Raw genomic sequence first — 22979 nt, 5'->3', positions numbered from 1 at the left:
GAAGAGATAACAAACGTACATATTTACTTTCGCATTTATGATTTTGTTAGATATTGATGCCCCAGCGGTACTACCCGTGTACAAAATTTCATAACAATTCGTTCAGTAGATTTCGCGTGAATGAGTACACACTACATACATCTTCACTAACTTTCGTATTTAAAATATTAGTAGGACAATATGAGAGTTTAACCAAATGTTACAGGTCCCTACGCTGCCGATAAACTAGCATTCAGTTTACTTGTGAAACTTGAAAAGCTGCGTGTTCGTGAGAAATACGACCGCCATTTCCTACTGTTGTGTCTTCTGACGACCACTTTCATAAAGATCAGATGTCACACCGATTCAGTATTAGAGAAATATTCCGATTGGGACAAAATCCAGTTGTTCAGCACTCCGAAACTGATGAGATTCGTCGAAATACTCGAGAAATTTCATCCGAACGAGATGAAAAATGAAAAGGTAGCTGATGCGAAGAAACTGTTGAACGATATAGAGAATTGCGACTTTATGTCGCTCAGTAATAAGATCGAGGATCGCGTGAACACGTTCGAGGCTAACTTGAGGGACTTGGACGATAAAACCGGCGATAAAACTGTCAAAAATCGTGACAACAACATCGTGAGAGTCAACGAAGATATCGAAAAGGCCAGTGAAAACGGTGAAAGTGTCAACGCCGACAGTGGCAAAGTTAACGAAAACAGTGAGAAGAATAAAAATAGTGAAAACAGTGAAAAACCCACAGTGCACAGTGAATACGTCAGCGGCCGCCGCGCGCGCCCGCGGCCGCCGCGCGCGGCGCCCGCGCCCGCCGACGCGCTGTGCGCGGTCGTGTTCGTGCGGCAGCCGCTCATGGCCAAGACTCTGTTTCTACTCGTCGTGGTGAGTCTTTATTTATGGCGACCGAAGATCCGAAATGTCAATAGGGTGACGAGGTCAGAGGGGTTAGTGTGGATTCGCATTTCACTTCTCACCATCGAATCTATTCGAAGTGAGACACAGCGAACCAATCGCATTGTGATGTGGTTGTCGTAGCGTCACAATGGCGCAACGTCTCATCTTGAAACGATTCGATGATGAGAAGTGACATGCAAACCCACACTGCAGATAATTGTTTCCTCACGATGTTTTCCTTCACTGGAAGCAAGTCTATGAAACTACTATACTTGAGTCAGATTGGTGTACAAACTCGTGGGGCACGAGTAGGATTCGAATCTGGGACCTTTCGATCCACAAGCATCTTAACCATTACAAAGGGCAACAAGATCAAATAATTGTAAAAAAATATTGATAAAATATATTTAAAATCATTATAATAATTGGCTATTTGACTGAGAGAACAATAAATACATAATGATATTTTAATAAGATATTTAAAATGTCAATTTAATTGATCAGTTTTGTGTCAATTATGTAATTAACTGTTTTTTTTACCCCAATAATCATGACGTCAAAATACGCACTGTCATACAAGCTTCATGTAAATATTTTTCTACATTAGAAAAAAATTATGTCATACTTTTTGAAAATGAACTTTCCAACCAAATTTAAATCTTCGTACCAATAATGATTCAATTGGATTGTTACAGTCTATGAATTATCTGATAGGTAATGTGACGGGACTATGTAACATGTAATATCTGTATACCCACATTTGAGCATATAAACGAATTGAATTAAATAAATTATTTATACACATTTTTACAATTCTCTGACCTTGTCAACTAGGTATACCGTAAAAATTTCAAGCTGAAAACAAAATTCTCCATGTTATGTGTACATAATTTATAATAATGCAGGACATGTCCCGCTCCAATCCGAAATTGTCCTATCTGTGCGCACAATACTGTGCCGTGGAGGACACAGCCGACAACGACAAGCAACAAGGGAAGAGACACGAGACTGTACTTAAAAAGTAAGTCAAATAACGACTATATACATGATGACATTACCACCCGGTATTGTAACTAAAAGTATATCTGTTACGGCAAATATTCCCATGTTCGCCCAAGCTCACACGTGTGATTTTTATGCGGTGTTGCGTGGACGAGTGGCGTCGGCGATGCGCAGAGTACGGGAAAGAACTAACAGTATCCGAAATGTTGTTCAAGAAAAGCCAGGCTTCCGTATCTGGAGACACTGCTCAAATGGTCTAGACGGTCATTACATGAATTAAATTTAGTTATGCGCATAAGTTACCAACATTGTTTTTAAGTTACAAATGTTTATTAACACTATGGATGCAAATCTGAAATAAAAACATTTTATTTTGTTTATTTTTTTTTTGTTAATTAATAAAAGAATGAATATATTCTGTATCAGGCCGGTTCCGAATAGTAAAATAAAAAAAAAACTTGTTATTTTAAATACTTATTATGACGTCTGTTTCCCTTGGGGGTAGACAGATTTGTTTTTGTTTATTTTCCAATTATACGCTTGCCATGATCCTAACAAATCAAAATTCGCTGACACTCTTTTCGTGCAAATTTTCATTATTTTGTTGGTAAGACGCGACTAGAAGTGCTTACCAGGTGAAAAAATACCAGACATTTCAGAAAAACTGGAAATATAATAGAAGTGGTATTATTAATACGTAGTATAAAACAAACTCGCTTCCCGCTGTCTGTCCGTATGTACCTATGTTTGTTTAGATATTTTGAAACTACGCAACGGATTTGGATTTAGGTTATTCAAGACGCTTAAAGTGTATGATTTATTATAATGTTAACACCGATGCCGGGTGGCTATTTATTGATAACTTTCGTTTTGTACGTAAAGATGGAATCAAAACATTTTTTCATCCACAGATTCAGAATGCACGAATGTAACCTGCTGTTGGCCACGTCAGAACTGGAGGAGGGCATTGACCTCCCGCGCTGCAACCTCGTGTTAAGATGGGATATACCTACTTCGTAAGTATAAGTTTAACACTTCACAGTGTAAAACAAAGTCGTCTGCGTCTAAGCTTACTACGCAACGGATTCTGATGCAGTTTTCACTATTGTTTAGATAACTCTCGAATGTTTATACATATTGTTGCGAAAACGTAATACTGTCTAAAGAATAACTGTCTTTTTTTAAACAATAACACCGTGAACCGTAAATTTTAAATGAGGTCAGATATGTTTCAGAAATAATATTGCATTTGGACACGATTTTGCCACCCATTGAATACAATGAGATCTCTCTTCATTCAAAATTACATTAAAAGAAACTTATTTCACTTGACACTTGACATGACATGGTATACAAACTCATGGACACGAGTAGGATTCGAGCCTGGGATATTTCGGTCACACGATATTAACCACTGGACCAACGCCGCTTCGTGAGCAAGCAATAGTGAGCCTTACAAGCGATATGTTTAAGGTTCACAATCGTATACTATATGCAATAAATACTCAAGAGATATATGTATTTATCTATTAAGAAAACCAACAGCGTTTTACAATAAGAAAATAAAGCCAGTAACAGTTTTCCCTTTCTATGACAATAATATTTTTGAATAGTCGACATTGGTTAAAGAAATACATATATATAGTTATGTATTATATATAAATAATAGTATCTCCCCCCCCCCCCCCCCCAGTTACCGTTCGTACGGCCTCAGCCGCACGCGCGCGCGCGCGGCGCGCGCATGCTCGCTGCTGTGCTGCGGCGCGGAGCTCACGCACACGGTGCTGCACAACGTGGCCGTGTACAGGGAACTCGATCAGGTATATAATATCGTAATATAACAATCATGAAACTGTTTATTAAGTCACTAACTAGGTAGGTTGTACACTCCAAAAACTATCATATCAGCACTTGATCACAATCATAATATGTTTCAGTATACCTTTTGACCATGTACTTTATTGTGTACTTACGTGTTATATTACTGATAAAAAATTATACATAAATTTATATTTAAAAAATGGTAAGCCCTTCTGGCATAATAGGGACCAACACTGTTTGAATGAGTTTCTTTCGGCATTTCTTCTCAGCAGTGGTCGTTCCGAAATGCTAGTAGTTTGTAGCTTTGGTAAACATAATTTAATTTAGAATATGACGTGAAAAAGTGCCTGTGAAGGCCTAATTTCTGAATGAATGATTTGATTTTGATTTTGATTTCATATAACACTGAATCCACCGGACTCTTATTGACCGAACGAGCGAAGAGAAGCGAGCTCTACAAATCAACTTGGGGCAAAAATATATATTTTTTTGTATGTATGTTTGTAACGCGATATCTTTCGGACCGTTTGGTCTGATTTTGATGAAATGAATTTAAAGGTATGTAGGATCTTACAATAGAGTTTTTAAATTCGTGAATCAAAATCATTCAATCAATCAAAAGGTAATGTAAGTCGTTTTTGAAACATTCACAATTTTGTAAAAAAATATTGTGCTCGCGGGGTCTAAGTTCGCGGCGAACAACTAGTTGTACTTCTCATCCAGTGACCAACTTGGCGTTGTTCGCGGTAAAACAGTTGTCTATGCGCCTGTCTGTCTACGTATGCCTATTTCCACCCCCCTCTTTTATCAACCCACTCGGTGGCGCAGTGGTAAAGTGCTTGAGCCTGAACCGAGAGGTCCCGGGTTCGATCCCCGGTCAGGTCATGATGAAATGATATTTTTCTGATTGGCCCGGGTCTTGGATGTTTATCTATATATGTATTTGTTATAAAATATAGTACCGTTGAGTTAGTATCCCATAACATAAATCTTGAACTTCTTTGGGGCTAGCTCAATCTGTGTGATTTGTCCTAATGTATTTAATTAAATTTATATTGTTTACAGATAATAAGCCGTAAATGCGGCTGTGGCGTTCAAAACGAACCGCCTCCGTCCGAGGAAGAACACGCAGACACATTCACCAACATCGTCAAACCATATTCTCCACAAGACTGTGATAATATTCCTAAAATTAACCCTAACCTTAATACAAAAGTTATCTTAAACAATGATACTGAAGCTAAAGCCAATGAAAATCCAGATTCGGAAGATAATGATATTAAAAATTATGATATTTTTAGAAAAGTAAATGATGAAGGTTCGTCTGCGAAAAATAGTGGTAGTAAAATAGATGATGCTCTTAAAAACACGAATACTGATGAACAAAATGACAATGATTTGAACAAGATTAATGATGAAGCTGGATTGTTAAATGTTAATGACAATATTACAGTAAATGAAGAAATGATCAAGAAAGATTTTGTTAAAATCAATGTTTATAATTATAGTATTGATGTTAAAGTCAATTCTGAAAATGATATGGAACCTGCAGATAAAAATAATATTGTAAATATCGAAAATGAAGATATTAGCCAATTTGGTATTAAAGAAAGCAATGTCACTGATAATACAGCTAAAATTGAAGCTGAAGACGGCAAAAACGGATCTCTTAGTGGCAAATCAAATGAAATCAGCGAAGAAAATACATGTACAGATGTAAATAGATCAAATTTTGATAAAAATATTGTTGCAAATCAAACTACTGATAAAAATAATGAAAATCTCGTTTTAAATAAAATAATACCTCAATTAGAAATAGTTGAAGATTTAAACAAAGATAAATCAAACATTGATGGACGTAATAGTGATATAAATAATTATCATAAAAAGTGTAACGTTGTGAATAATAGTGTAAGGACAAGTGGACATTCTAATGGAAAAAGTGTTAATAGTGATACAAAATTAGTGAATAGTGATATACCTAATGTTGATCTGAGTACTGCCATAGCCCTTATTAATAGGTAAGTTGTCATTTCAATTACCTGTAAGAAAGTAAGAAAAAAGGTTTATTTGCCATATTACATTTCACAACAAAAATACAAATACATATCTATATAAACGGCAAATTGGTCTCCGCTCAGCATAATGTCGTGGCTTGAAACCACGACGCTGATCTTCCGCGGATGCCATAAAATAAAAAAAACATAAACACAAACAATATACTTAATTAAAATGGGGACGCAACAAAACTAATTATTTATTAAAATAATTAAAAACCCTAAGTATCTTATTATTATTACAATGTTAAAAATGTAGTAAAATGTAGTAATTTCCAGACTAAATAGTAAATCGTCCTTGGGACATGTGTTCATAACGCAATAAATTCGAAGCTTATACAAACAAGTACAATAAAACTACTGATTTATAGAGAGGACAAGTCAATGGATTTGAACCAATAGCTGCTTGGACACCATAAAAATATTGTTTAATGTCGTAAAGGACAGATTATAATAATAAGAGGTGAAAAAAAATTTAGAGTTAGGTTGGTGCTGCTACGATAATAATTTTGAACTCCTAAAATATATTTCTTGAAATTAACTTTGAACTCCTAAAATATATTTCTTGAAATTAACTTTGAACTCCTAAAATATATTTCTTGAAATTAACTTTGAACTCCTAAAATATATTTCTTGAAATTAACTTTGAACTCCTAAAATATATTTCTTGAAATTAACTTTGAATGAATTTACAGCTATGGAGTTTCTGATGGGTGGTGGTATGTTGTTCCAGCAACTTTTATCAGCATATTTAAAACTACCCCGAAAAGCAGCAGTTTTGTGCTTGGGATAAATTAACCAGTTAGGGTTACGTGTTCGTTGGCTAAACTTAAGTTTGTTAAACAGATAGGTTGTACTTCTACTTTTAATGATACCAAATAGTAATGAAGCGAAATGCAACTTACGCCGGGATTCCATGTTGAGGAGGTTATGTCTATTTAAATTTGGATTAATGTTAGTTCTACAAGGAATTTACAAAACAATATCGAGCACATGAGTTTTGCACCTTGTACCTGTACGCTGTACCTGTAGTACATGTCCAACAGGACCTAGTCTCATCAGGAACTAGTCTCTTCACATTGTTTTTTTAATTATAGTATTATACAGGGTTACTGGATCTTACACATAACCCTCCAAAGGCGCATAAGGTATAGCGACTAACATCTTTTGTTCTAAGACTTTTGTCTAAACGTAATAAATAGAATCATTGAATCAATATTTCCTTTCAGATACTGTGCCAAACTACCCTCAGACACATTTACCCGACTAGCGCCCCAATGGTGGACAGAACAGGTTCAGCTACCAGACAATAATGGGACAACACACACTGCATATATTTGTACCCTGAGACTGCCATTAAATTGTCCTGTGAAATATAACATTGTTGTGAGTATTATTTATTGTTTTCTCTCTCTTCATAGTCGTATTCCTCATGGCTGAGGGTCGTGGTCATTAAGTGGAATGAAACGCACATAACGACTGTCTATGGCACTATTAATGTAGTGGTTTGCCATTGCCTTCTCCATTTCACACACAAGTTGATAATCAGAGTGCAGATTTCCTCACGATGTTTTCCTTCAGCGAAATTTATTTTATTTGGTAGAAAATTCTGGAACAGGTAAAGGAAATTTCTTCTATCATTCCATATTACATTGTAAATTGAAATGACAATCCTATAATTAGTATAATATATTAATATAGAAATCCAAGAATATGAATATATTATTGGATTAGAGATAATTTTAAGAATTATTTTAAAAGTGAGTAAGATTTAATATGTTTTTTAAATAATTACTTAACTCTCGAAATACTTATTTTCGTTTCTCACTATAAAAGTTAGTAAAATTACTTTGGAAGTGAGAAAAATTAAATGTATATTTAAGTATTTCTCTCGAATCACTAGTTTCTCACTATAAGAAATAGTTTAAAAGTGAGAAACCTTTAATATTTTTTACCATAAATATACTGTAACCTCGTTTGGGTCACCGCGTATTATTATAGACGGGTATCGTTAACAAATTCAGCTTGCAAACACGTTATTTTTAATCAAATTATTTATGCCTCGTATGTGTTTTTGTCCAGGGTCATCCGATGAAAACCAGAGTTCTAGCACGTCGTATGGTCGCGTTACAGGCGTGCAGGATCCTGCACAAGTCTGGGGAGCTGGACGATCAGCTGATGCCTATAGGTACGTCTGTCTGTATTAATTGACCGAACGAGCGAAACGAGCTAGGTCTGCAAATCAACTCGGGGCAAATTTTTTTGTATGTATGTTTGTAAGTCGATAATTTTCGAATTGTTGGTTTGAGTTTGACGAAATTTAAAGGGTATATAGGATCTGTCAATGGAACCTTTAAGTTAAAAATAGGTTGTCGTTTCTGAAATATTGTCAATTTTGTGAAAAAATATTGTTATCGCGAGGTCTAATTTCACGGCGAAAAACTAATATTTTTATTTAAAAAATTAACTAAGATTTTAGATAGTCTTGTTAGCCAGTATTATTTATTTGTAATTATTTTCATTTCAACTATAAACGTGGCTTCATGCTATACCATTAGCTGTTGCCGGCGCCTCCGCCCGCGGCTAAAAGTAGCCTATGACACTCCAGCTCCACAATTATCATCACACCAAAAATCATCTCAATCAGTTGCACCGTTTTGACGTGAAATACGGACACACACACTTTGACATGTATGGAATCGTGATTATTTAATAATTCAAGCATGTAAACATATAAACTTTTTTATTAGCACAAAGACGTGTTTGGAGAAAAGGCTGCGGTGAAGTTTGTTGCGCCGCTTCTTCACCTACGCTTTGGATGTCTGCGATAGACTCAGTTTTAAGCTATCTATATCATCCTAAGTTGAATAAAAAATTTTGAATTTGAATCTGCAAACGATAACCTTCCCTATAAGAAATTACGTTTCTCATATGATTCGACCGAGAAACCGATCAAAATGAATAATTTTTTAAATGAGGTTTTTTTGTTTTTTTTTTCCCCCTTTTAGGCAAAGAAAACTTCAAAGCGGCCGAATACGAGTGTTCCAATTTGAGCAGCGAAAGTGGCGACCCCAACGACGCGGCCAGACCGGGAACTACTAAACGGAGACAGTATTATTACAAGCGGGTGTGTTTCTTATGAAATTGTTTATTAAACTTCATTGTCTCATGTACAAATGTAGCTATAATACTTAAAAATGAAGTTTTCGATGAAGAAAACAACGTGAGGAAACTTGCGCACCGTTTGATTATTAACTTGTGTATGAAATGGAGAAGGCAATGGCGAACGACTCCATTAATAGTGCCAAGAAAGTTTTTGTGTGTATTTCATTACACATAACGACCACGACCCTCGGCCGTGAGGAAATACGACTATGAAGAAGATAAATGAACTAGTTGTTGCCCGAGTCTCCGCTCGCCGCTAAAAGTATATCTCCGACTATCTCCACATAAAAAATCCTCTCAATGAGTGAAAAAATGACAATTTATCACATTTATAATATTACTAGCTCGGCTCCGCTCCCGTGGGAATATCGGGATAAAAAGTACCCTATGTGTAATTCCAGGTTATATTCTACGCGTGTACCAAATTTCATAACAATCCGTCCAGTAGATTTTGCGTGAAAGGGTAACAAACAAACATACATACATAAATCCTCATTTATAATATTAGTAGGATTTTGAATGGCTCTTCTAGCTTATAATAATAAGTATATATATATATATATTGCTATATATATATATATAAGTATATATATATATTGCTATATATATATATATATATATATAGCAATAAGTTCCAAAATTACTGAACGGATTTTCGTACAGTTTTGCACTAATACATAGTGTGATTACTGAGAAACGTTTAGGTGTATTTATTATTATATTTGCCGGGATGGATCGCTAGTTATTGATCGAGCGAGCGAAGCGAGATCAATACAAATTAACTTGGGACAAAAATACATTTTTTGCACATGCAACACAAACAGCCTTGCACAAACATACATATGTTTGTAACGCGATAACTATTGAACCGTTGGTCTGATTTTGATGAAATGTAAAAGGTATATCTGTCAATAGAATTTTTAAGTTCGTGGGGCATCAAAATCGGTTCAGTCGTTTTTGAAATGTTCGCAATTTTGTAAAGATTTATTGTGTTCGCGAGGTGTAAGTTCGCGGCGAACGACTAGAATATTTAACCTGGTAATATTATTCGGGAGATGAATGAAGTCATAATGATCGAACCGTTTTCCTTTCGCAGACGGCATGGGCTCTCACTGATTGCCAGCCGATAATAGACACTACGGACGCGGAAATAGAGGCCAATCCAACCAAACCGCCGGAGAGTGAGGAAGACATGGCTAAGAAGCAAGGTATTGTTTAGATATAGACAATTCAATAGTAATTTCTATTTTCAGCGTATATTTTTTATTATTCTCGCGGTTACCTTCATGGCTGTGACGCCTGGAATCTGAGTAAAATTTTATTATATTATATTTATATTAAACCTTTTGAAGGCTCCGTTTTTATTGATGTTATTTTTTTATAACCGGCCTGACGTCAGATTTGTTTGGGAATGCTGTTGTTACCTACAGTACGGCACATGTGAGAATGTGGTGTGCTCCTATTTTCATCCTCATCGAATGTGTTATTTGAATATCCTTTTTGAACTGTTCTGAAATATATGCTAGTAGTTTGTAGCTTTGATAAATATTATGTAATTAAGAATGTGACGTGAAAAAGTGCCTTTGAAGGTCTAATTTCTGAATTAATGATTCGATTTCGATTTTAAACACTCACAGCTATGTTAAAAAGCTGCTAAACACATGACGTTTTAAATTTGGTCGATTGTGTTCAGCAACTTATGAAAAAAATGTTTTATACTTTAAAATGGACTTTCCAACTAACTTTAAATCTTCGTTTAATAATCCAGCTGCAATTGTTACAGTCTACGAACTATCGTAATTATCCTAAATATATCTATTTTATCTAGATTATACAATTCTCTGACATTGTCAACTACACTGTTATCTTTATGTCTGTCTGTAGGTACAAAACGCAATTTACTATACGCCCTCGAATCCAGACTGTCTTGTGCGTTACCAGAGCGTTACAACACGCGAGGAAGGAAACTGCACGCGCCACAGCACGCGAAACACGCCATAGGATTGCTGATGGCGAGAGAACATACGGACGAGTGAGTTTAAAAACAACGAGCGTGTAAGTTTACTTACGCGCTTCTTCTTCTTCATAGTCGTATTCCTCATGGCTGAGGGTCGTTACGTGGAATTAAACAAACATAACAACTTTCTTGGCATTAGTAATGGAGTGGTTTGCCATTGCTTTCTCCATTTCACACACAAGTTAATATTATCAAACAGTGCAGGTTTCCTCACCATGTTTTCCTTCACCGGAAGCAAGTGGTGGTCGATGAAAACTACTATGCATGAGTCAGATACAATTGGTATACAAACTCATGTGGCACGAGTAGGATTCGAACCTGGGACATTTCGATCCACATGCGGGCGTCTTAACCATTACACCACCACCGCTTCCACTTCCACGCGCTTGAGCAACACAAAAACATCAAGCTTGGATGTTTACTTACGCGTTTGAACAACCCAAAAATAACTCTTACGCGCTTGAGCAACCAAAAAAAAAATAAAACTGGCGTGTAAGTTTATTTACACGCTTGAGCTACACAAAAACAACAAGCAATTAAATATTTTTTTGACGTCAATAAGTGATGTATATCATCGTACAGTCTGTTACGAAAGTGAAGAAAACTAATTTTAAACTATATATTTCTTTTCATTGCAATACTAAATAGTCAAAATAGATAGAAACACTCAGTGTTGCCAGGTGACAGGAGACAGAGTCCTCATTTAATATCACCCCTTTACAGAATGTACAGCTTGACCATGAAGCAAATTTTCTTTCAAGAAAAGAGTTCATGCTCATCTTTTGAACTCCTTTTCCACCTGATTTTCTCTTTTCTGTTTAGCTTTTATCTGTATTTCTTGGACATAATTTTTATTATTTTGGTTTGTATGTATTTATATATTTATATATATATATGTAGTCTTATGTATATATGCTTTGCTATTTATATTTTATATATGTAGTTATTATTGTATTTGAGTATGTGGTAGTACTTATTTGTGTTTAGATATTTTTGCGCCGCACAACTTTTCTCCGTTTCTCCTAATGGTTAGCCGGGAGAGAATGCTTATAGCATTAAGTTCGCCATTTGTTTATAAGTATGTTTTTACTTGGAACAATAAAGATTTATAAATAAAAAAATAAAGAGATGACAAAAATGAGGACGCTAAATTCTTCCGTATCTGTCACATTTTTTACGTAAAATGTTTTTGAAGTATGGCAACAATTTTGTATGGAAAACTTTTAGTTACACTTTAATTAATTTCTACTCTTTATGTACAATTGAATAAATATATATTTTTTGAAACTATCTTTCATTCTTACAGCATACAAATCCCAGCGTTTCCGGTATACACTCGTTCAGGAGAGCTGCTGGTGTCCGTCCGTCACGTCGCTCAGGCCGACACGAGGGTGTCCCCCGCTAGGTGTCGCCTCGTGCGCAGGTAATGTTCGTGTTCTTCCTCACCCTTTTCTCCCAATTGGCTACTTAATTTGTGAGGATCGTATATGGTATACTTGGTTACTTGGGAATTGCAACTATATATTAGGAGAAAACCGTACAAAAATCTGTTCAGTGGTTTTTGAGTTTATAGCGTTATTACAGACAGATAGACAGGACAGAGGCGACTCTTTTTATAATGTGTTGGGATAATTTTTTTTTTCAGCAGTCGATCAAACAAATTTTAGCGTTTAGATAGTCCTACTAATATTATAAATGCAAAAGTTTGTAAGGATGCATGTGTGTATGTTTGTTACTCTTTCACGCAAAATCTACTGGACAGATTGTTATGAAATTTGTTACACTGTTAGAATATAACCTGGAATAACATAAGGATACCTTTTATGCCGAAATTCCCACGGGAGCGAAGCCATGGGGCGCAGCTAGTCTTAACTAATATTGTAAATGCGAAAGTATGTTTGTTGCCTCTTCATTCTCTATCTACTCAACGAATCTTCTTGAAATTTTGCATACATGTATTTTTTATATGTGAATTTATTAAACTAAACTTAAACAGGTTATAATGTGTAGATATTATTTTTTGTTCCAGATTTATGCGTTTTGTATTTGCCGAAGTGCTGCGCGTTCATCGCCGCGGTATGAAATTACAGACAGACGGATCCAAGCATAACAATTATTATGTCGTACCTACTGTGAAAAGTGAGTACTTAGATATTTTCTTTTTTTTAATCGACTTGTTTGGAGAAAACAAGGACTTCGCACGCATTCTGATAGTCTTAACCATTCGACCACCACAGGCTTCGTCATACTGACAGTAATCGTGAAACTAAATTTTGCTTGCAATTTGACCTTTTACTGAAATAGCTCATATATTTTTACAACAGCAACCGACGAAGACGGTACAACGAAGATAGACATCGACTGGGCGTTCCTAGAACTGATATACGAGCACACGGAAGCTAAGAAGCATGCGGAGATTGAGAAACCTATCCTATTTCCCGAGGGAGACAACAATGAAGGAAAGAAGGTAATTATAACTCCATAGCTTTATATATTCTTTATTTATAGCTTTATTTATTGTGTGAGAAACAAATGAAAGAAAGGAAGTTATTATAACTCTATATTTCGATATACTTGTGTGAGAAACAATTGAAGCAAAAAAAGGAATTATGACACAATACAATAGTTTGATTTGTTCTTGCGTGAGGAACTTATGAAGGCGTGGCCTTCATGATAAATATGTTACTAAAGTTTTTGACATTTTAGTGTGAGAAACTAAACGAAGGAATGTACTTACAGTCTATAGTTTATGATGTTATTGTGTGAGAAACAAATGAAGGAAATTGTGTCTATAGTTTTAGATTCTAATTATTTTTTTTTTGCAAACCCGGATGATAGTTAAATGTTACAATCGTTTAATCGACTGTTACAAACACACAAACAGAAAAAGCAGATCCATAATATAGAAACGTAGTACAAAAATGATGTACAGTCAACAGCACATCAACCTACCCAAATTCATTGCAATCTCGCCGCTATTACCACGCTATAGAGGTTCATGCAGGGTAACTTGATGTGCTGTTGACTGTACGCTGCAGCGGCAAAAATAGTAATGCGACAAATATTATTAGCGACTGTCGTGATTTCTTATTTTTGTTAGTATTTTTAATAATTATACTGGCAACTCCAATAAAATTAAGTAGTAATTACATTTATAATAATGGCAATACAAATTATCACAATGACATTGACATGACAGATGTACTGAAATCTACCAATCACAGACTGACGTATTCTCTAAAACAACCAATCGAGAAGAATTAGATTCTGATTTTTGGAGGGAAGGTTGTTGTCGAATGATTAGAGATGATGCGAGGTGAAAAAAGTTATCTAGCCCTCTTTTACCTCGATTATTGGAGTCATTAGAAATTGTGTACAGTTATTCTAGAGTTATAAATCGAATGTTTTGCTTTTGTATATAAGGCGTCGTAAATATTGTGCAATTGTAGAAAATATATTGACATTAAATGTATAGAATGCATCTCTTGCGTATCTTTGTTAGTCTTCGTAATTGTATCGTTTGATATGGTATATCCGTAGTAAAACCCACCTACGTTTGAGTAAGTATGTGTTACACAGTTTATAGATCCCTAGCTTTGGAATTAGCAAAACGACTTTACTGTTTTAAGAAAAATAACATATATATGTATATTAATTTTATATGAACAGGAAGGAGTGAAGAAAATGGACAACCCGTTACTGAAACCCGGCGAGACATTCGTCTTCGACCCTGAGAAATACAAGGAAGCTGTGGTCACGCCTTGGTACAGGAATCAAGACCAGCCTCAGGTATGCTATTAATTTAACAACAATAAAAAATGACAACAATAAACAATAATAAAAAATGTTTTTTGTAACAAACAAATATTATTCAAACTTTATTTAGCAAGATGGTATAAAGGGCGGGCTTAATGCTAAAATACAATATTTATAATAGTTAAATAAGTTATACATAAATACGTCCTACTAATATTATAAATGCGAAAGTTTGTGTGTATGTATGTATGTATGTTTGTTTGTTTGTTTGTTTGTTTGTTTGTTTGTTTGTTTGTTTGTTTGTTTGTTTGTTACTCTTTCACGCTAAATCTACTGAATTGTTATGAAATTAGGTAGACGGGTAGAACCAATACCCACGGGAGCGCAGCACCCGGGCGAAGCTAGTGTATATATAAATATACTTATGTTACACAGCAAGTTTAACATCGACTGTCAAACTAGTAAAATCCTGTATTTTGTGAACCATATATCAACAAACTATTAAAAATGTTGACATTTTTTAAATATAATTTATCCCCCAGTTCTTCCTAGTAGCCGAGATATGCTGGAACCTGACCCCCGACTCAGCGTTCCCCTCAGCCTCCCACAGCAGCTTCCGGAAGTACTACAGTAATAAATATGGCGTCACCCTGACGCAGAGTGACCAACCCCTCTTAGATGTCGACCACACTAGCGCCAGACTCAATCTGCTCACTCCTAGGTGAGAATGTATATGTCTTTCTCATATCTGAGCTTGTTTCTCACTCTAATTGTTATGTTGTTTGTTTCTCGCGTGTTTCTCACTGTAACACTTTTGTTTTGTTTGTTTCTCGCATGTTTCTCACTTTTAATCTTAATTTCCAGGTAACATTATTGTCTATTCCTTTTTTATCTGTTTCTGTGAGTATTTTAAGTGGTGGTTAATGGTTAACACGCCCGCCTGTGAATCGAAAGGTCTTAAGTTCGAATTCTACTGGTGCCACATGAGTTTGTATACCAATCTCATGTATGTTAGTTTTCATCGACCACCACATGCCTCCGGTGAAGAAAAACATCGTGAGGAAACCTGCACACTGGTTGATTGTTAACTTGTGAAATTGAGAAGGCAATAGCGAACAACTCCATTAATAGTGACAAGAAAGTTGTTGTGTGTGTTTCATTTTATGTATGACCACGACCCTCAGCCACGAAGAATATGACTATGAATAGGAAGTGTGTGTTTCAGCGTATTTTGCCTCGCCTTGGAATAACTAAACACGCGCCTTTGTTATTGCTGGAAAGTTCTAGTGAGAAACACGCAGGAAACATTTTCCGCTGATCCTACATTGTTAAAATTTTCCACGTCCCTTCAGTTTCCATAACAATCCATTATTACGAATAGCTCGACCTGCTGGTGCACCCAGGATCGAATCCTGACGAGGGAACTCCTCAACGGCTTACTGCACTCTGCAATGATTTATTTTTTATCAAGCGTTGTTGATCTCTCTGACGACAATAAAAGCTTGTGACAAGTATACAATCCATACTAATATTATAAAGAGGAAAGATTTGTATTTTTGTTTGTATTGAATAAACTCAAAAATTACTGGGCCAATTTTGATGAAATTTGGCACAGAGATAGGCGAAACCTTTTATTTACTTTTTATTATGGTTTTCCCGAGCTATGCCGGAGCGAGGCGTTAGTAATAAGAACATAATAATAATATTATAAAGAGGAAGGATTTGTATTTTTACTTTTTTGTCTGTGTCGAATAAACTCAAAAGTTACTAGGCCGATTTTGATGAAATTTGGCACAGCGATAGGCGTAACGTACTTTTTAACTAAATTAAACAGTTTAAACAGGCTACAATGGAAGTTTTATTTTAAAAAAAAACTTATCTGTACAGATACGTGAATCGCAAAGGCGTAGCTCTTCCAGTGTCCTCGGAACGTACACGTAGAGCTAAAAGGGATCGTTTGGATCAGAAACAGATATTGTTACCGGAGCTGTGCACCGTTCATCCGTTCGCAGCGCCGTTGTGGTTCGCCACGGTGGCGTTACCCTGCGTGTTGTATCGGTAAGTGGTGTAGGTGATAGCTTGTGTTGTATTTGGTAGTAGTAGAGGGAGACAAAGGGAGTTATAAGAGGAGATAAGAGTGAAAGAGACAGCGGTTAGGAGCAGAAATAGATATTGTTATATCGATAAGTGATGTAAGTTATGCTCGTGTCGTATGTGGTGCGTGAAAGAGATAGTTGATATAGAGTGATTGAATTGTTAGTTTATAAGTTAATATTTATTCTTTAATGAATTTTATTTGTAACTAGCTTAACTTTTAGCTATCTACTCTACAATTATAATTAAATTTTTCTTTTCTGTATTTAAGTCAACAACAATAAATAAAATATAAATAAATTTATTAGGACAAATCACACAGATTGAGCTAGCCCCAAAGTAAGTTCGAGACTTGTGTTATGGGATACTAACTCAACGATACTATATTTTATAACAAATACATATATAGATAAACATCCAAGACCCGAATAAATCAGAAAAAGATCATTTTCCATCATGACCCGACCGGGGATCGAACCCGGGACCTCTCGGTCCAGTGGCAAGAACTTTACCAATGCGCCACCGAGCTCGTCATAAACAATACTTTAATAAGTTATTTGGTGACATTCACCAAGCGATAAGAAGAGCGGAGCTTCCTGTCACAAGCATTTTTTTTGCTTAAAAGGAGGCCCCAACTACTTAAATATATAAATTTGTTACCCAATAAAAACTTTTTTTTTATTTTATTGAAATAGGGATACCGTTTGGACCTCAATCATTCCGTTGCAACAATTATTAATTGTTATTTGTATTAATCTTCACATCTTAATGTGTGGCATCCCAGTTGCGTTCGGGGTTGGGAAGCCACGAAGCTGCGGGGACAGCGTTAAACCCTTGAATTTTTAAAGATTCGGCTGTGATTTTACAACCGCCCGCCTGGCTGACGTCAACCCTCCTCCGGAATGGTTATGAATGCCTATCAGACTGCCTAGACTGTGTGTCCCTTAGGAGGATATGTATTGGTCCTATTCTAGGCCAGAACCACACACCATGTTATTTTGTATTTATGTTTGTGACAAATAAACTCAAAAGTCTTGCTTGTGTCATAAGAAGTTTATTTGTTAGACAAATTATAAAAACCCCGACTTTCAATATTCATTTCGCTATAAGTTTTGAACGGCTAAATCATAAAAATTAGCTAATAAATAAAAAAAAACCGCATCCAAATCTGTTCACCCGTTGATGAGCTATGGTGCCACGTACATAGACACACAGACACACTTAGCGGTGAAACTTATAATATCCCTCTTTTGCGTCGGGGCTTAAAAATAAATTTATTTATTTACCAATTTATGTACACGAACAGATTATATAAGAAAAATAAAAAGTGGAACAATAGTATATAGGTACTGTTTATTTCAAAAGAAATCTCTTCCAGCAGACCCGAGAGAAGCAAAGGGGAACAAAGGGTAAAGTGCGCGTGTACTGAACAAAACAAAAAACCTACTTAAAATTACATACGTATATACTTAAATACATACATACCAATCTATATAAACTTACATATACATACATATATCTACAATGTCATTATTTAAAAAAAAATACTTGTGTATTTACAGAATAAATGCTTTACTAATAGCTGACGAGATCCGTCGAGCCGTAGCGATAGATGTGGGTTTGGGAATACCGAAGATTGACGAGAAAACCTGCCCTGGTTTCTCGTGGCCGCCTTTGGACTTTGGATGGAGTTTGGCCGAGGTAAAATAGACCTTATCTACGTAGTCATAGCATCTAGATTAGTCTGATATACAGGGTGATTTCTTATACATTGACATTATTGTGTCTATACGCTCAGTCGATGCTACTGAACAACTTTTCGTATGGAAGCAACCTTGAAATCGCGAAAAAAAAATCAGCTGATCCATTTTCCACAAGTTAGGTATTTAATTTTGTATAATACAGCAGCGATTACCGCCATGCTAAAAGTTGTTTAGAATCATGGACTGAGTATGTAGACAAAATATTGCCAATGTATAAAAAGTCACCCTGTATATGTACTCTCTAATAGTTTGCTAAAGTAAATGTGAACTAAGTAACTTGGAATTAAGTAAGAATTAGGCCGCAGGGTATCAGAAAGGCTAAATGATAGGCGATCTGTATCGTGTCTGTCTCAAAAAATCTCCATCGCAGTACAGCGGGGCAATGCAGCCAGTACAATGGGAACTTTTGAGCCGGGTATGATGCGGGGTGGCCTGTTAGTTTAATAAAATATTTGACGAAGCGTGTGGCGGATGCATTTCTGTACACTTTCTGACGAAGCATGTTGTGGATATTTCAAATTGTATAAAAAGAAATTATAATAATAAAGTAATAACTAATTTAAAAAAAGGAGTTTGGCATTAATAGTTAAATGACTATATATAAGATATTTTTATAACCTTTTATTGCAATGTAACTACGAATATGTCCCTATGCCTCGGGTGGAATCTTGCAACTCATTTTTGAAGCAGATATCTTCAATCGATAGAGTTCAAATTTTGTACACATGTTTAATTTGGATGACAAAGTATATGACCTACATTTGTTAATTGACGTGTTTGGAGAAAAGGCCGCGGTGAAGTTTGTCGCGCCGCTTCTTCTTCACCTGCGCTTTGGAAGTCTTTTTGACGTCAATAAGTGATGAATACCATTCTAAATTGAATAAAGAATTTTGAATTTGTATTAGAAATTCATTATTATGATAAGTATTACCATCAAGTTCACCAAGGAACGGCTCCAGACGTGGGAACTCCTCATGGTATCATACTCCTCAATCACACCGTTGAATCAAGTTTACCGGAATCAATTGAAAACAAAAAAAAATGTAGATTGATTACCAATTTATTTATTTGCATCACTTGACACTCAAAACTCTACTTTGTTCACCCAGGTGATGTCATCCAGGTGTCCAAAGTGGAAAAAAACATTATTAGTAGTCTTTGTGTCCGCTGAAGGATGAAATATCTACTTATTTTGTTTTTATCTTGTAGGTACTAAACGCAGATGAAAAGAGTGAGAAAAAGAAGGACGGTGGAGATGAGAACAGAGATGAAACAAAAGAAACTGAAGAAAGGTATTTTTTATATCAATTATTTCTACTCTTTTTTCTACTGCGGAAATGACTACTAATCTATATATTTACTCTTAATATTCATAAAAATAGCTACTTTCAATTATAATATGTTTTGTCTCCCTCTGTCAGTGTCAAATATTCTAAAGTGCGATAGAGACAAAATATTTAATTTTATTTGCAGCAACAATCAAGAGGAAACAGAAAAAGAAGAGACTGAAGCGGAGGAGCAGAAAGAGAAGACAATAAATGACATATTGCAGGAGAAAGAAAACGCTGAGAGTGTAAGTTCTCATTTTTTTATTTTTTTTACCCATACCCAAAGCTTAAACAGTACCCTATTACTCAAAATCAAATCATTTATTCTGAAAGGGCTTCACAGGCACTTTTTCACGTCATATTCTGAAGTAAATAATATTTACCAAAGCTATAAACTAATAGCATTTCGGAACGACCACTGCTGAGAAGAAATGCCGAAAGAAACTCATTCAAACAGTGTTGGTCCCTATCATGCCAGAAGGGCTTACCATTTTTTAAATATAAATTTATGTATAATTTTTTATCAGTAATATAACAATGTAAGTACACAATATAGTACATGGTCAAAAGGTATACTGAAACACATTGTGATAAATATTATTTAATTTACAAAACGTGAAAATAAAAAACCTTGAGATGGCCTAATTTCAGAATAAAAGATTTGATTTTGAATATTCTGTGTATATATTTATATTGTAATCTTTCAGAGCTTCGAAATCGGCACGTGGAGTAACGAAATGGCGTACAATATTCCCGAGCAATCTGAATACGATGATCTTATGGAACCACTTCCGTCTAATGTCACGCTTGTCACTTCTGAATCAGGTATTTTTGTAATAAGAACACGCTAGGAATGTTTATACCAACACGCCAGGCATGTTTATACGAACACGCCAGGCATGTTTATATTGTGATACACTAATTGTAATGAAACAATGAAACTGTTGATACACCTAAGACTTATCCTAGGTGTAAAACTGGTAGTACCCGATACCTTTTCGAGGATTCGTGCTATGGCTTCTATGGGGAAATAGTTCAAAGTGACAAAAACGCTAACGTCGAAGCGATCGTATCTGTCTATCAAAATCTGAGCCTATGACCTGAATTTAAAAAGTTGTGTTGTGCATGTTTTAATGTAATGATAAGTAAATAGTTTCAATTATAAATATAAATAATATATAAATATAAAAATAATATCCTTATATAAAGGACAAATCACACAGATTGAGCTAGCTCCAAAGTAAGTTCTAGACTTGTGTTATGGGATACTAACTCAACGATACTATATTTTATAACAAATACACATATAGATAAACATCCAAGACCCGGGCCAATCAGAAAAAGATCATTTTCCATCATGACCCGACCGGGGATCGAACACGGGACCTCTCGGTTCAGAGGCAAGCACTTTACCACTGCGCCACCGAGGTCGTCAGATTTGTCTTCATATTTGTCTTCCTGTTTGTATACTATTATTTTTTTAGGTATACATCAGACAAATTACAATTTTGCATTTTTATACTTCAAAGCTATTCATTACTGAACAAGTAAAATGCCTAAATTAATTGTACACAGCATGATTATTCAGAATGAGCCATTAACAGAGTTTATAAGTACTCAGATAAATTCACATAATTAATAAAGGAAGTAGGTTGATCTAAGGAAGATGTCACAAAACGTAGCTTGTACAGAGTATTAGGGGAAGACAACAATCATTGTGAAGCAAACCACAGGGGAACAACTTAATTATATAATTTCGGAATTGTCTGATGCTTTTGCCGAGTATAGTGTACTGTACAATAAAAACTTGATTCACTCTTTCATTAGGGGGTGTGAACTGGACTGAGAAGCCAAGACAATACAACCCTCCAAAAACTTTCTCTGTCGCGGACAGCGATGATTCTTATATGTCCAGGTGAGAATTTATGTGGTACAATAATTAATAAGTTTACATAAGATTTCTCATAGTTACTATGTGTTGTGTTTTTGTTAGTCCTGGGCGTTATTTCAACTAGCCATTTTATTCAACTGTTTTCTATGCTCAACGATCCTACTGGTTATAATCATAACTGCAAAAGTAGTTGGAATGATGCCCAACTGGTTTGCTTCCAAGACATAGCGCGCCACGCAATCACCGTATGTAGAACTGTGGTGTGAAAGAAAAAAACTGTATTTTTTTCTAACTTATTATTGTTCTCAACTGTTTTGTCTACGTGCAATGCGTTGAGCCAAAAACGCTACGACTTGTTGGCAACACCAACTGGTTTAGTAACTAGTTGCTCGTTGAAAAAACAAAGCCACGTTGACAGTTTATAGTTGAGTTTTGCTGGCTCGAAAAACGTTAACGACCCGCAACTAGTTTTTGTTTGCTTACCCCGATAATAAAAAAAAAGAATTATATAACTAAAGGAATAGGGTAGTTGCGATCAAGTCAAATCGAATAAGTTTTTCCACGTGTCAAAAACAATATATATATGGAGCTTATATGACTTGTGTCTGAGTGGATCAATTACGAATAAATCAAAATCAATAAATTGGTTAAACTGTTTTTAACCAGGTTAAGAAAAATATATAAAAAAGTTTTATTACTACATATAAAATACAATAAAACTATTTTTTTCCCAGTGATTTCGATACGGACACAGATTCGGACGAGAGTTACGATGGCGATTCCGGTTTCGGTACCGGGAAAATTAACATGAGTAAGATTTTTACAGTTCCGTAGCTTAAGTGTAACTGAACCCGTATATGTATGTTTGTATTCACAGACATATAGTGAGTATTTACGTTTTTTTTTTATGTTCTCTGTAATTTGAGCTGTATTTGCATGTGTTTCCTATAAATAAACGGTTTTATTATTGTTATTATTATATATAAAGAATAGTATTAAAATTATAGATTTTAAATTGTATGTAAGTTTGCTTAACTAGCCAATGAGCCCGTTATTCAGCTAAACTTTGTCTTCAGTTTTAGTGACTCTTGGCTCTATATTTAAATCTATGCTTTCTATTATGAAACCTTTCATATGGAAGTCCGACTCGCACTTGGCCATATTTTCTTTTCTCTTGCTATAGAAGTTCCT

At 35.3% G+C, this 22979-nt stretch overlaps 1 protein-coding gene across 3 annotated transcripts in view; it reads left to right on the top strand.

Moving 5' to 3' along the window:
* Nucleotides 1-22979, top strand: part of Dcr-1 (Dicer-1) — a 54795-nt gene that overhangs the window by 14525 nt on the left and 17291 nt on the right. For all 3 annotated transcript variants that reach the window (XM_053766695.2, XM_053766694.2, XM_053766693.2), the window contains 22 exons: nt 206-882; nt 1800-1915; nt 2808-2912; nt 3590-3716; nt 4783-5738; nt 7004-7160; nt 7857-7962; nt 8783-8901; nt 10036-10147; nt 10824-10971; nt 12263-12379; nt 12986-13095; nt 13281-13423; nt 14626-14745; nt 15255-15433; nt 16600-16770; nt 18369-18507; nt 19779-19861; nt 20043-20142; nt 20605-20722; nt 21725-21812; nt 22523-22599. In XM_053766695.2, coding sequence (XP_053622670.1) covers nt 206-882; nt 1800-1915; nt 2808-2912; nt 3590-3716; nt 4783-5738; nt 7004-7160; nt 7857-7962; nt 8783-8901; nt 10036-10147; nt 10824-10971; nt 12263-12379; nt 12986-13095; nt 13281-13423; nt 14626-14745; nt 15255-15433; nt 16600-16770; nt 18369-18507; nt 19779-19861; nt 20043-20142; nt 20605-20722; nt 21725-21812; nt 22523-22599 — 4068 coding nt within the window. The remainder of the gene's footprint in view (nt 1-205; nt 883-1799; nt 1916-2807; nt 2913-3589; nt 3717-4782; nt 5739-7003; nt 7161-7856; nt 7963-8782; nt 8902-10035; nt 10148-10823; nt 10972-12262; nt 12380-12985; nt 13096-13280; nt 13424-14625; nt 14746-15254; nt 15434-16599; nt 16771-18368; nt 18508-19778; nt 19862-20042; nt 20143-20604; nt 20723-21724; nt 21813-22522; nt 22600-22979) is intronic.

Source organism: Plodia interpunctella, chromosome 29 (assembly GCF_027563975.2).
Source record: "Plodia interpunctella isolate USDA-ARS_2022_Savannah chromosome 29, ilPloInte3.2, whole genome shotgun sequence".
Taxonomy (NCBI): Eukaryota; Metazoa; Arthropoda; class Insecta; order Lepidoptera; family Pyralidae; genus Plodia; species Plodia interpunctella.
This window is presented reverse-complemented; position numbering and strand designations above follow the sequence as displayed.